Source organism: Pezoporus occidentalis, unplaced genomic scaffold (assembly GCF_034315485.1).
Source record: "Pezoporus occidentalis ecotype Australia unplaced genomic scaffold, CSIRO_AGI_Poc_V1 ctg88, whole genome shotgun sequence".
Lineage (NCBI taxonomy): Eukaryota > Metazoa > Chordata > Aves > Psittaciformes > Psittacidae > Pezoporus > Pezoporus occidentalis.
In genome coordinates, this window is record NW_026916242.1 from 612,619 (window position 1) to 626,540 (window position 13,922).

Below are 13,922 nucleotides of genomic sequence, written 5' to 3' on the forward strand. Positions count from 1 at the left end.
AGTTTACCTTTTGACAGAAAAAAAAAACATTATCCCTTTTCATATGATTCTAACATAACAGAGAAGGTGAACACTTGGGAGGATATCAGTAAAAAGTGTGCCTCTGTTATCTGACTAGACATTTTGTAATCTTGAGATCATGAAGGTGCAGTGTAGCAGATTTTTTTGCAGGGTGCTTACATTTTTATCGATTAATGAAGTATTACTCCAAAAGGAAACATGCAAATTCTTTACATGTATTTCTCAATTATTTACCACCATCACCTTCCAGTTTGCCTCCTTTTCATGATCTTCCTTGTCAGACCCAGGGCATTCATCATTGCTAGTGACAGTATTACTAGCGATTAGTTAATTCAGGTATGGCAGGGTTATTTTGTTGTTGTTTCATCTTCTGGGCTTTAGAAAACAGGTAGGCTATTTCTATGTTCACTGTTATTGTTTTGAAGTTGCTCTTACCAATTTTCTTGCTATTCGGATTTGGTCAAGTCAAGATTATTGTTTTGGTGAAAAGTAAATTAACACATGTATCTAATTCTTGATAGTCAAGCTTAAACTGGTGGTAACAAGATACCTGTGAGGCTTGTGGATGCTCATAACGGAATCACTTTATATACAAAGCCTTTCAGAAGCTAAGATTTTTTTTTGGGTGTCCCCCTTCATGTGGTATTGTGAGTAGTTTTTGTCTCTTCTGGTCATATCCTATTTATTTGGAATTTTTCATTCCCTCTGTCAGAGAGCAACACCACCTCATCTGAGATGGTGGTGGAGTACAGCCAGGTTACAGCAGAGCTCTGCTTCCACACAGGGCAAATGTGGATCATCTCTTAATGCCTGCTCTGAATGTTTGAAAAAGAAAAAAAAATAAATCAATGCACTGAATCTTCATGGATGCTTTTCTCTGTCTTCAGTATTTCTTTTACTGGGATTTAAAAACAAAATATCTGAGAGTGTTTCTCCTTTTGGAGTAGGTAGCATAACCCGACTGAAACAGTTACGTTGTTTTTCTTGCTAACTCCAGTGCCTTTGCTACTGCAGTGAAATGCAGAACTAGAGAATATATTTTACTGGGTTTATTGAGAATTAAGTGGAGAATAGTAATACTGGTAAAATCATGTTTAATTTATGATTAAATTGTCTGTATGGTAGATCTGAAGCAAGGTTGTCTTTTTATAAACTGACATGGTTGGTGTTTTTGATTGTCATGCAGAGCTACAAGGTAAGCGTGCGAGTGTGTGCAACCTGCCTCTCCACCTGTTTGGTAACAGAACATGCTACATTGAGTGTAACGGCTTATAATGTTAACCTGTTTAACAGTTACTAACCATTCTGAATACTCTTTGAAGAAGAGTCAAAGTGTGGGTTTGTTGTTTTTTTGTTTGGTTTTATTTATTTATTTTTCTTTTAAGCAAAATATTTCTGTTTGCTGGTTAAAGGATTTGATAGCAGGAGTTGACTAAAATCAGATATAGTTACTTTCCACTTAAAATAGAACAAGTAGTGGTAATGAAATACTAACCATGTAGCTTTCAGAAACAGAGGGAAGAGTGGGTAGCAGTAATAAGATGTCTACTTTAACTGAAGAGGGAGATTGTAAAAGTAAAGTGTACATTATATACTTCAGTCCTACTTCAGTGCTACTGTTTCAAATGGTTATTTGTATTTGCCTGGGCACTTCACACTTTGCCAGACATATCAATGTGGAAAGATGAAACTGTTCACTAATAGATAATATTACCTGAGGCAACCACTTGTGTTTTGAATGCTTGGCTTTACTGAGTGTCAGTGAATTCTTATGTTAAAAGTAAGAATAGGGTTTCAGAAGAAATGTGAACCAACTGGTGTAGTCATTGCAAGGTGTGGTGTGCAGGTGTCAGTTACACTCAAGTGCCTCTCTCAGCTGTGAAGTGTTACTTTAACTGCCTGCACAGGTGCTGTGGGGCTTTCCAGCAAACACTGCCGTATGACTTGAGAACATTAAAGAAATGTTGACATTGCTCCCATTCCAGTTAGCTGGGAGCCTTTCTGCACAGTCACTGGCTTCTTCATACGTAAGCTTAATTACTTTTGTAGTGTTCTGCTTTTGATCAGGCACCAACTAATCTATCTGCTAGAAATTAATATGGGAGTGGAGGTCTTTGGGCTGTATTTTATGGCTCAGTAGCAATTTCATGCAAACACGTGGTAAACTAGTGTTAACCCTCTAACAAGATTAACATTCTGCTAAAACTAACGTAGTTCTTAAGTAGAGCTTTTTCTTTTTAAGTGCTGCTAAGGGTTTGAATTAAGTGAAGTCGTTCTTGTTCTTCTGTGATAATTCTGTTTTTTGTGATAGCAGTAGGATGATATAATGGAGATTTGTAGTTGTGTATGGTAGCAGGAGCTGAGTGGTAGGGTCTTTTAGACAGGCTGTGTTGGCATTTTGTGGGGGTTTTCTTGAGTGCTTACCTTGGTATTAGCATCTTCATAGAAAGATACAAACTGAGTTTTGAATTCAAGAAGTTATTATTTTTCCTGGTATGAAAAATGCAGTTTGTTCTGTCTCCAAATAAATATATCTACTGTGCAAGTACTAAGTATATATTTGAAAAATTATGGTTATGTATCTTAGCAATTTAAGGCAGATAACCCTTAAAAATTCAGCCCTCTTTCAGAACTTTTTTGATTGAAGTTATTTTTATTCATTCTGAAGAAAAGAGGTCTTGAGTGTAAAAGAGTTTTATTCCCTCCCCCCCCTTCTCCCCAGATAACAGGGTTTTCATCGCTTATTACCTTGACAGGATCCAGAAGTTATTAATGTTAGGTGAATCTTCTGGATATATAACCTCCTATATATATATAACCTTCTAATCAGGGTATGTAGCAAGTTATAGTAAAAGGCTTGTAAAATTCACCCGGTTGCCGCAATAAAATTCATCTGGTTTCTCCTGTGTTGAGATGATAACTTGTGTTTGCTAAAGCAACTTTTAAAAATATCACTTGCACTCTAATAATTTTATATTCTCTGGCTAGTAATAGCTTCTAAATAGTAAGATTAGAATTTCTTTTGTCCCTAATGCATTCAGTGACTAAACCCTGTCAGACACAGCACAGGGATGAACTGTGTTTAGCTTTCTCATCAATCTTCCAGACTCTGTAACTTGTGTTATTTATTATCCACATTTTAACTGTGTTTAGTGTTAGTTTTGCTACTTGGAAAGAACAATTTGCTGAGAAGTTCTGTGTTTTCTGTATTAGTATCAACAATTTTACTGTTTCCATCTTATAAAAGATGAGTATCATGTGTTTCCACAAGTACGCAATAAAAATTTGTGTTTTGCCCTTGACTCTGGCCATAGTTTTCTTAGTGTGCTCTTGCTTTTCTTGTAGTTGCAGTGCTTGGCTTCTGGTTATATATAAGTTTTTCCTCTATTTTTTGTAAATTCATATTTTTCCTCAAAATTATTTTTCTGAAGATGGGGGGGGGGGGGGGGGGAGTGTCTTACTGTTTTGAAATGGGTCTATCTTGTCTTAATTGTGAGGTTATGTTTTAAGAATATTATCTAAACTTTCTCACACACTTGCCATCTGTTACCTTAAGAGGAAAGCATGAATTCTTTCTCCTAGTGGATTAGTCAGAATTGATTTCAGATAGGTTTGTCTTAAAAAGCTATTGTGTATAAATATATATATATGTAAATGAAGATTACTAATATGTTTGTGCTGCTATTTTATGAATAACAATTATAAACATCACTGGAATCTAAGCCACCACTAGTTTTAAATTCTGTGATCCTCTCCAGGCAGATGGATTCAGATTCCTATAGTCAATTTTGTGTCAAAATGGGCTAATTCCATGAGACTCGCAAGTACAATGCTATTACTTCCAAGTTGGAAAAATATTCAGTAATTTTTAGAAATTCCAGAGATATTTTAGTGCTTTCAGTCTAGGACTTGCAGCCTATGTAGTGCTGATACAATGATGCAACTTTGCTTCCCTGACATTTCCAGCTCTTTGGAAAGGCTTGTGTAAGGAACTGATCATCCCTTTGCTAATGTAATTCTTCAGTAGATAGTGACTATTTGCATGATCTTCTGTGTTGCAAGTTAGACCCGAGTTGTAAAAAGTCAGGAAAATAAGCTGTCAGTGTCTCCAAAAAACTGCTACCAATCTCCCCATTTTGCTCATTCAGCTGTTTGGTAGTTAGTGATCTTTCATATTTCAGTCATATTACTAATATTAGATCGTATGTGTGCTTACAAATCAGCATACTTGATTTTTTTTTTCTTAACGCCCCAGTATTTGATTTGTTCTCAAAAACTCAAATATTCTCATTAACAGGTTAGCATTTGTCCACTCATGAACTTCTTTTTTTTTTATTATTAGTTTAAAATTTGTCTTCTTATAACCTGACTATGTTTTGGTTTTGGTGTGGGGGGGGGTGGGGTTGTTTTTTTTTTTTTTTTTTTTTTTTTTTTTTTTTTTTTTTTTGTTTTTGTTTTTTTTTTGTTTTTTTGTTTTTTTAATTGGGTTGGAAAGGAACCAAGCCAGGCTGGTCTTGTTCCAAAGGAAGAATAGTGCCTTGTGAAATGCTTCTGCTCCATATCCTATTTATTGATTTGGGAATGAATTATAGAACTTGTCTGCCTTTTTTTCTGACAGTGCTAGACGAAAGATACTTGAGACCATTTGGATGGTTTTCTTTGTCTATTTTGCAAATTTTCCTGTAAAGTTTAAGGAAGATGAGTACTGTAAGTGCAGCCTTTGTCTTTCTGTGTCCAATTGTTTCCCGCTGGTGTCTGTATGATAGTCCAAAGGAGTTTATTAGATTATGTGCCTTTAAGCAAGACTTAGGAAGAACAACTTTTCACGAAGGTTCTTTTATTGGGGGAAACAAAAGGCTTCCAAGAGTGGGTTTCTTCCTTCCCTTTCAGCCAAGTGCATTTAATCTTGCTTACTTACTGGACTGCTATATGGCCATGCCATGTTTGTGGAGTAGCTGTTTTGCAGGATGTGGTGAAGAGTTTGTGAAACTGTCCTCCAGCTGTAGTCTGGAGGTGAAGCGGTGAGTTCCCCCTGGGAAATACTGCGTTCTATTAGGTGCTTTTAGGTAATCTGTTTCAAAAACTGCTTTCCTATGTCTGAGGTTCCTGCCATGCTAACACCATATACTAGCAGATGTGAATTCACTGGGACAATGTTAATTGCAGTTAATTGCCTGATTTACATGGTTGCAGTTACTTGTCTAGGTAGTTTTAGTGGGAAAATGCAAAAATTACAGAAACACAGTAAGCCAGTGTACATCAACTTTGTGTTAGCACTGCATGTTCTTGACTGGGGGTAGCTGCTGCAGCTGCAGTCCATAACTGTGTTTTAATCTTACAGTGATGTTGAGTAAAACACTTAGTGACTTAAGCAGATAAACCTCGATTTTCAGCTAAATTGGGGGTTCTGTGTTTTTTCTTCTTTTTCGTTAGCTTATGACTTTAAATACAATTAATAAACATGCTGGTAAGTAAAATTCACCCATTGCAAGTAACTCATTCTTCCTTTCTAGATTTCTGTCTTAATTTGGGTTGTTTATCTTGTATTTTTAATGATTCAGAAATTCAGCTGGAGTGATTCCTAAAAATAGTGATGTGTGTAACAAGGCATTTCCTTTTCCTGGGAAACTGCATGATTCCCTTGCAAAATCAGAAAACTGGATCTGTATGAAGCACTGCAATTGGCAGATGGTGTGGGGGGAGGGAAGAAGAGAGGAAGAAGGATTTGGGGGAATGTAGTTCTAGAAAAAAAAAGTCACACTATATCAAAGAGGAGATAACTGATTTCCTTGACTGATTTTTTTTTTTTTTTACTATTTGGTGCATTTGCAACACACAAAGTATTTAACATTTTGTTTTGAAATGTAAAATGTAACTTCTGTGCAAGTTGGAAACTGTCTTGACAGGAGCAGGATTTATTCCATATTTATTAAATTGACGATTGTTTAGAAAATTTGATCTTTAAAAATACTCCTTCAGTTTCCATACTGATTTTCTTCTGATTGTATCATGTTTGGAATGGGATGAGAAAGCACTAAAACCAGTTTTGTTACCTTTCTTAGGTTTTCAGTACTTACTCAAATGAAGACTATGATAGACGTAATGAAGAAGTTGACCCTGTGGCAGCCTCAGCTGAGTATGAACTTGAGAAAAGAGTGGAAAAAATGGAAGTGTTTCCTGTGGAAATTGAAAAAGGTGCAGATCAAACCTTGAACATTTGCAAGAGATACTGTGAGCACAAAAGATAAAAACAGTTTTAAACTCTGTTTTCCCTGAATTTAGGTCTTGAATTTGTGTTCAGGCTTTCATTTGTGGCTAATTGTGTAGAATTTAGTCAACATTAACTGGACAGGCATCTACTAAGTGCAAACTGTCATATTTAATTGAAGTTAGGAAGGCTGCATTATTGAGTGACAGATCTGCACTAAATATATACAATTCATAGATCCTGCTCTCTCATGAAGCTTTGAATCTAATAGGCAGTTGTAACTACAGAACAAAAAGGCTTCAAGTGGCATTTAGATTGGAAACGTCTTTTTTTAAGTGAATTTTCATATCTTTTGTGAGGATGGACTTTGAACACGTTGAAGCAGCTCACTGCTTCTTGTGTTACGTGGCTAATACTAGATTTTTTTAATCCCTTAGGTGACAGTGGTCTGGGCATCAGTATTATTGGAATGGGAGTTGGTGCTGATCAGGGACTGGAAAAACTAGGTATTTTTGTAAAAACAATAACAGATGGTGGAGCTGCTCAGAGAGATGGACGGTGAGTTTTAAATTGAATTGATTATGCTTTTTGCAACTTTTTTAACTGAGCACAGTTATTTTAATTGGATAATGCTAAATACTGTTGAATGTATGTATAAAAGCTGAGTGTAACTGAATAAATATTGCATTCCTGCTTTATGTCATAGGGTTTTTTTTTTAAACGGGTTTTATTTGATAGGGAATATTTTTGCAAAATAAGCATAGGCCTGCTTACAGCATGTATAAAAACAACTTAGAATGTGCCCATGTGCAAAAGTGCCACAAAATTATGTTGATGCTCCAAATCACCAATCACTGTGTAAATAGTAGAAAAAATAGAAAGCCAAATAGTGTTGAATTTTAATTTGTGATCTGCACAGAAGCTGAGGATCAAGAGATTGTTTTTAAGCAGTTAAGTTTTTGAGACTTGTCATTTCTCATTATATATACTAGTGAGTTTTCCGTGAAACTTGTCAAAAAATTGTTAAGCCAAAATATTTTTGTTGAACTGACAGCTAATATTTTATTTTGCAGAATTCAAGTAAATGATCAGATTGTTGAGGTTGATGGCATAAGTCTAGTAGGAGTGACTCAGTTTTTTGCAGCCACTGTACTGAAAAACACCAAAGGCACGGTGAGGTACGTATGTTTTGTATGAAATATTACTTTGATTTTGTCATTTTTCATTTTTCATTAATGGAGAGTACAAAACTGTAATCTGAAAGTTTTACAAAGACATTATTGAAGGCAACAGTAAGGCAAACTGATTTCTTATGTATATCTTAAGCTTTTTGCTGCAATATTTTATTTGTCTTCTGCAGGTTTCTGATTGGCAGAGAGAAGCCAGGAACTCAGAGTGAAGTAGCACGCCTCATTAGTGAGACCTTAGAGCAGGAGAGATGTCTGTATGAGCAGCACTATGTTCATGATGATACAGAGCAGGTAAAATATCATGCATACCTATATATTTTTAAAAAGTACCTTAGCATTACATGCAATAACCTCGGAAAATGGAAGCAAGAAAACCCCAAAAGATAAAACAAGCAATTTGTTGAAACCACAAATTACAAACTTCATACATTATTATTACAAGGCACACGATTTTCACTACTTGCTATCTTTCCAATGTATCAACAATCCAAAAGGTATTTTGAAGTATCAGCTGTGTATGACTGCTTCGTGTGTGGCTTACTCAGCTCTCTTTTGTGGAACATTGATGAAGGTGTTTGCAAGTCATCTTCAAAGCTTATCCTAGGTGTAAGAAACTAAAAAGGAATAGTAATGAGTTGAGAAAAATTCTGCAACTGATTGGATTTCCTGTGATTTTGTTATTGCTGCTACCATAACGCAAAGTGTGTGCGTGTGTTACGATTTTCCCATTTTGCCAGGATGATGACTATGATGATGATGACGATACATATGAGTCCCATTTACGTGGAAAATCTGTAGAAGTTTTTGATCTTCCTGACAATGAAGATATTGGTTTACCACTGGATATGGATTCAGCACAGTCTCTTCTTAAATTTAAAGAGGTGTGGTGGCAATTTCTTAAATATTCTGTGTGATGGATCTGAACCTTGTAAAATTTGGATATAATCTCCTACATGTCCCCCTCATTGTGCTTTTGGGCTTGTTTTCCCAACATTGCCATAAATTTCTGGTAAATGTCCCCTGAAATGTGGGTCTTCTGCAATTTTCTGATCTCTGCTTTGCTGTACGTATTTATATTATCTTAAATGATCCTTTGATTTAAATGAAATTTAAAAATGCCCTTGAAAACAAGCAGTAGAACCTAACATCACTTCCTTCCTTGTTGTGATGTCTGAACATTGCATTATATAGGTATGATGCTTCTCTTACTTCTTCTTTGGCTCATTGGACTTTGTATTTATTTGCTGCATAGTAGAATGGCTTTAACTATGGGGGGAGCATGGTGGGGCAGATATGTCCATTCTGAATGATCTTGAGTGATTGTTAGATGCTGTTCAGGAAGACAAGAAATATACATCTGATCTCTTTGTGTAGTCCCTGAGGTCTGCACTTTATTCTGTAGATGTGAGGGTTTTTTCAGGTGATGGCTTCTGGGTTTTTTTTATGGTGTATTTGGGTTATGGTGTACTGGGACATTTCAGCCTAATGATCACTAGAGAACATTTACAGTTTTCATAGGTTAGGAAGCATAGCAGCAGGCTACAGCATCTTTTCATAGTTGCTATATTTACTTGGGATACAATTAAATTCTCAGTTAGAATCATTACTGTGCTGTTATTAACAATCTAAATGAAGGCTAGTCATGGATTCATTTGTTTTAGTGTATGTTTGATGCACTATGCTTTGTCACAAAACAACAACAAAAAACCCCACAAACCAGAAACACAAAAACCAGCCAAACAAACCCCCCCCCCCCAGGGTTACAGGTGGAAAGGGAGATATAAGAATTAACTAATAGTTGACAAAAAAAATGTTCTTTTGCACTTGCACAGTTTTCTTAAGACATGTTAAGGATAATCTTTACATTTGGCTTAGGTGTAGCCTTTATTTTGAATAATCCTATAAAGATTTGTGGTGTAAAATACAAGGCTTAATTTTAGAAAAAAGCCATCATGTTTATTTGTAAGTGCTGATAAGTAAAAATACTTAGTACTGGTAAAGTTTTACTTGATTCTGTGTACTGGTTGTCATCATGAGCCCATTGCTGCCTTTTCATTGTCTTGGCACATTAAAATATTATATTAACCTATCCAGTTAATGTCTGTACAGCAATGTAAGATTTTTAGCTATAGGTGGTCATGAATTGATTTTTTTTTTTTAGCAAATAGAATACACCATGGAACTTTTTGGTTTTAATTTGAGTTCAACTTTTTAATAAAAGCTCATGACAGGTTCTGTAATTGACAAAATAAGTTGACGTTCTTCCTCAAACCATTTTTATTGTAGCATAAGGGAATCGTGGACAAATAATTAAAACTAATATTTCAGATGCCATTTTGTGTGCGTCCATATGATTTGTTTGTTTGTTTTTCAGCTACAATTGAAACATGCAGTAACAATAGCTGAAGTGAATCAGCTGAAGGAGAGAGTAAGTTTTCAGAGAATGTTATTATTGGGAGGGGGTAGAGGGTGTTGGTTGGTTTGGGTTTTCTTATTTCAACTTACAAACTTTACCAAGAATAGGCTGAATGCAGAAGGCAGCAATCTGTTTAAGCCTCAGGCTATATGTACTGCGTGTTACGCTAGACAGGCATTTCTAAACTGAAAAGCTGTGCTCAAATTGAAAATAAAACCCAGCAACACCATGAAAAAAAAAGCCACATCAAAAATCGCCCAACCTCAAAATCTCCCCTGTGCTATTATAAGCTAGAGCATCTAAGCATTACTGCTTAGAGTGGACCGGAATATAATGGAGTACTGTATGAAACAAGCTTCCAAACAAATACAAGCATGCTTTCAGTGGGTAGAACTTGTCTTATTTAGTATAGACTTAGCACTTAACAGACAATGGTTCGTGGCCAACTTTCTGTTACCAGAAAGTTACCTTGTTTCCCTTTTTTCCCTTCTCAAATTTCTGATATGCTCTGGGAAGAGAGCCTTTTCCAGCTTTTTTGGCTTTATTCCCCCCCACCCCCTTTGTGAGGGTTGGTTCAACATTTCAGTTTTCTCTGGGAAAGGGTTTATTGTTCTCTTTGCTGCTTTTTCCACTGATGGAGATCTGTGCCTTTTTTCTGGAAATATCTGTTGTAGGTGAGCTGATGCTTTTATTCCATTGCCCTTCAGTGTTGCCTTGATGGGATATGTACACCCTAGGACAAGTTGCAGCACATGGCTGGGGTCAGGTAGCAAGTGGGGAGGGAATATGCTGCACATTGTGATGATTTTGAATAATAGTATCTATTGGGGGTTTTCTTGCACTCTGCAAATGTTCAGAGCTCCAAGTGTAGAGAGGCAGGCAACCAAAACTTCTTTGTGTTCTTACGATAGTTCTGATTTTGATTTCTGACAGTGCTCCTTGTCCTTGCAGTATTCTTGAAATTCAGCCCATCTGGATTATTAAAAAACATTTAAAATGTTAGTGTTAGTACAACTCACTCTGCCATTTTTTATTCAAGAAATTCTTGGTCCTTTCAAGATCTCTGTTACACCAGCAGTGATCTTAACTGGCCTCAAAAGAAGTGATTTCCTCTGTAAATGCTATCCCCAAAGGAGGCGTGGACATACTAAGTGATACCCTGTCTGCTCACTCCAAGGCCTGAAGAACTTCACATGTTACCATTCCCTTATAATGCGGCTGCTGTCAAGCTGAAGGGACTCCATCCCTCTCTTTTGTTATGGTAATGTTTGATGTGGAAGACCTATGTCTTGAAAAGTACCAGGGAAGATCATCTGGCCTCATTAGTTTTGTTCAAAAAACTGTGGGTAACAGTTTAGTAGGACAGGGAGTTTGTCTTATACAGGTTAAGATCCTGTATCTCCAGTTCCCAGGTAACCAAAATAGGCCTCTCCAGAGGCAGAAAGAGGTATTGAGGTCTTGAATAAGTCAATACAAGCTAACAATAAAGGTCTTATTCATTTTATCTCTTTAAAAGGAGGCAATACTAATAAGCAGTAAAAAACTCTTGGGTTTGAGTTCTAAACTCAGTTGGATTAGCAACAGTTGGAAGAGTTGATAAGAGTTCTTTAAAAGTTCAGTATCTTGTTTTAATATTACTGATAAGTATTTAATGGTTATTAGCTATTCTCTACTTGAATATGTGTAAACAACTGGGTTTTATTTCATCTTTTAGTTTAGATTAATTCCTTAAGTATCAATTTTTTCAGTTAAAAATTGTTGAAGCCGAAAAAAATGAATGGAAACTGAGTCGAGCCCAACTTCAGCAAAACTTAGATGAAAGCAAAGAGAAAATTAAAAAGTTAGAGACCTACTGGTTAGAGGCACAGAGTTTATGCAAAACAGTAAACGAGCATCTTAAAGAAACTCAAGAACAATGCGATGCCCTTGAAAAGAAATACAGCAAGGCCAAGAAACTGCTTAAAGATTATCAACAAAAGTGAGTACCTCAATATCCCAGGTTTTGTTTCTTGCTTGTGTGATTTGTATATTATGGGGAAAATTGACAGTAATACCTGGGGTTAGGATTTGCTTAACATACTTTCTTTGTATTTTCTCAGAGGTTAGGGAAGCAGTGGGCTATAGATGCTGAATTCTTACATACCTTAAGTCACCAGCTTCTGGAAAGGTTCTTCAAAAATTTTGCTGCTGCTTTTGATTCTAGGCTTAGGAAAAATGATTTACTATTTCAATAACAATTTTTAAAACAACATAGTTGAGAAACTGTAATGCATCTATACTTTTGGAAGGACTACTTGAAATCTGGTATAAGGTACTTGGCAATACCTTTTGCTGTTTGTGGAAAAACCCTCTAGTTTTAACGAACTTAAATGCTCCAGATAGAGTAAGCATCAAAGGATATATAATAAGAGCCAGATACATGTGATTCAGTCTGAGTTAGGAGTTGTAGGGGGAGTAGAAGGAATTCTGAGAATTAAGGTTTTGGGTTTTGTACCTAGCCCATCAAAATGCAGCATGAAAACAGTATGTTTGGTCTCTTAACATGTTTGGGATTTTTAGTACAGGTAATATTGCTTATCCAGTATGCCTGCTGTCATACAGATATCTGTTCTACCTTTTTTACCCTTTGCTAGACAGGAGCTAAATGCAAAATACTTGTAGAAGTATCTTGATAATACAGAACACAACTATTGATCTTGGTGGTTCGTATCTTAAATATCTCCACTTACTACTTCCTTTTAAAGGTAGTTTGCATTACCTTTAGCTCTGTAATCCACATTGGGAAATGTTACTTTTCCAAGTACTTTTTGGTGAGCTTTTTAAAGGTCTCCTTTCCCCTCTTCTCCCAAGCTTATCCACGTGGAAGCTCAAAAGTACGTTAAAATGACTGCTCACAGGCTAGTTTCCATTTCCTCACTGTATTGCAAATGCCCATTAGTCCTTTGACTGTCCCTGAAGCTTTTGCATTTTGTGTAGATGTTCTATGCTTATTTGCTGTGTTTGTATGTTATTCCATCTGACTTGCAGGAAAAAAGCGGCTTTTATTTTTGGTTCCTTCCTGCAATCATTGTTTCCTTTTTGTAAAACCAGCCACTGCAATTTCTGAAGGATTGACTATGTAAAAACTTGAAATTCAACTTATTCTCATCTAAAGAAGTTTAGCATAGCTTTTGGAAGGAAAATACTATGTGTGCATGTATCTAAGATGTAATGATTGGAATCATGCGTATATTTCATGCTTTATATGTGTATTCAACTTGCCACTTTTAAAGGTAGAGAGATGGTTGTGACTTTGTAGAAAGAGCGTTGCAACACATCCTCTTTCAGCCCAGGGTAAATTGTAATGTCACATATATTTTCTTTTGAAGACAGTAAGAGCAAACAAATACATAGGTCATTTTATGACCTTACAAGATTAATGAATCCATTACACTTTAGACTTGATTTTTTTCAATGATTACTTACAGTGTTTTTTAGTAAATGCAACTGTATTTCTATGTATTTTTTTAAATCTCTGTGTGTTACTGTTTCATACATTTGTGTATTTTTTTTTCACCAGAGAAACAGAATATATGAAAAAAGAAGAGGATCATTCAAGGCTACTTGAAGAGAGAGACCAGAAATATGCAGAACAGCTGAGAGTATATCAAGAAAAAGTAAAGGAGTATTATATTTTGAAATAGACTTCTGCATTCTCAGAGAGTTGTATCTCACTTCTGAATTTTAATTCTTGCAGATTTCAGAGCTTGAAAGTAAATTAAAAGTGTATGAGAGAATGCCGTATATGTTTGGAGGTGGCAGTTTATTGGAAGATGTCTGTCAAAGTCCAGGCCAATATAATGAAGATCTGAAGACTAAAGAAGATAATGAAAAAGAAACTGAATCAATAGAAGACAGACTAAATTCTTCCGATATGTTAATTTCTGGTATGTTATAGGATCTTTGATTTGCATTTAATAAAAATCAGTAGTTATATGTGTAGTAGTTGTTAAAAGAAGTTGTTTGCTATTTCCTACATACTGGGTAAATGTTTGACCTGAACAAGTGTGGATATTTTTGTTTAGGTCCCCCAACATTTTCCATATTT

The 13,922-nt window shown here is 35.7% G+C and overlaps 1 protein-coding gene across 8 annotated transcripts in view; it reads left to right on the forward strand.

Annotated features, from left to right (window-relative positions):
• Positions 1 to 13,922, forward strand: part of LOC134156595 (neurabin-1-like) — a 41,873-nt gene that overhangs the window by 8,848 nt on the left and 19,103 nt on the right. For all 8 annotated transcript variants that reach the window (XM_062604776.1, XM_062604768.1, XM_062604772.1 and 5 more), the window contains exons 3-11: positions 6,084 to 6,216; positions 6,667 to 6,787; positions 7,303 to 7,407; positions 7,590 to 7,710; positions 8,157 to 8,300; positions 9,794 to 9,847; positions 11,584 to 11,813; positions 13,395 to 13,491; positions 13,572 to 13,761. In XM_062604776.1, the coding sequence (XP_062460760.1) occupies positions 6,084 to 6,216; positions 6,667 to 6,787; positions 7,303 to 7,407; positions 7,590 to 7,710; positions 8,157 to 8,300; positions 9,794 to 9,847; positions 11,584 to 11,813; positions 13,395 to 13,491; positions 13,572 to 13,761 (1,195 nt within the window). The remainder of the gene's footprint in view (positions 1 to 6,083; positions 6,217 to 6,666; positions 6,788 to 7,302; positions 7,408 to 7,589; positions 7,711 to 8,156; positions 8,301 to 9,793; positions 9,848 to 11,583; positions 11,814 to 13,394; positions 13,492 to 13,571; positions 13,762 to 13,922) is intronic.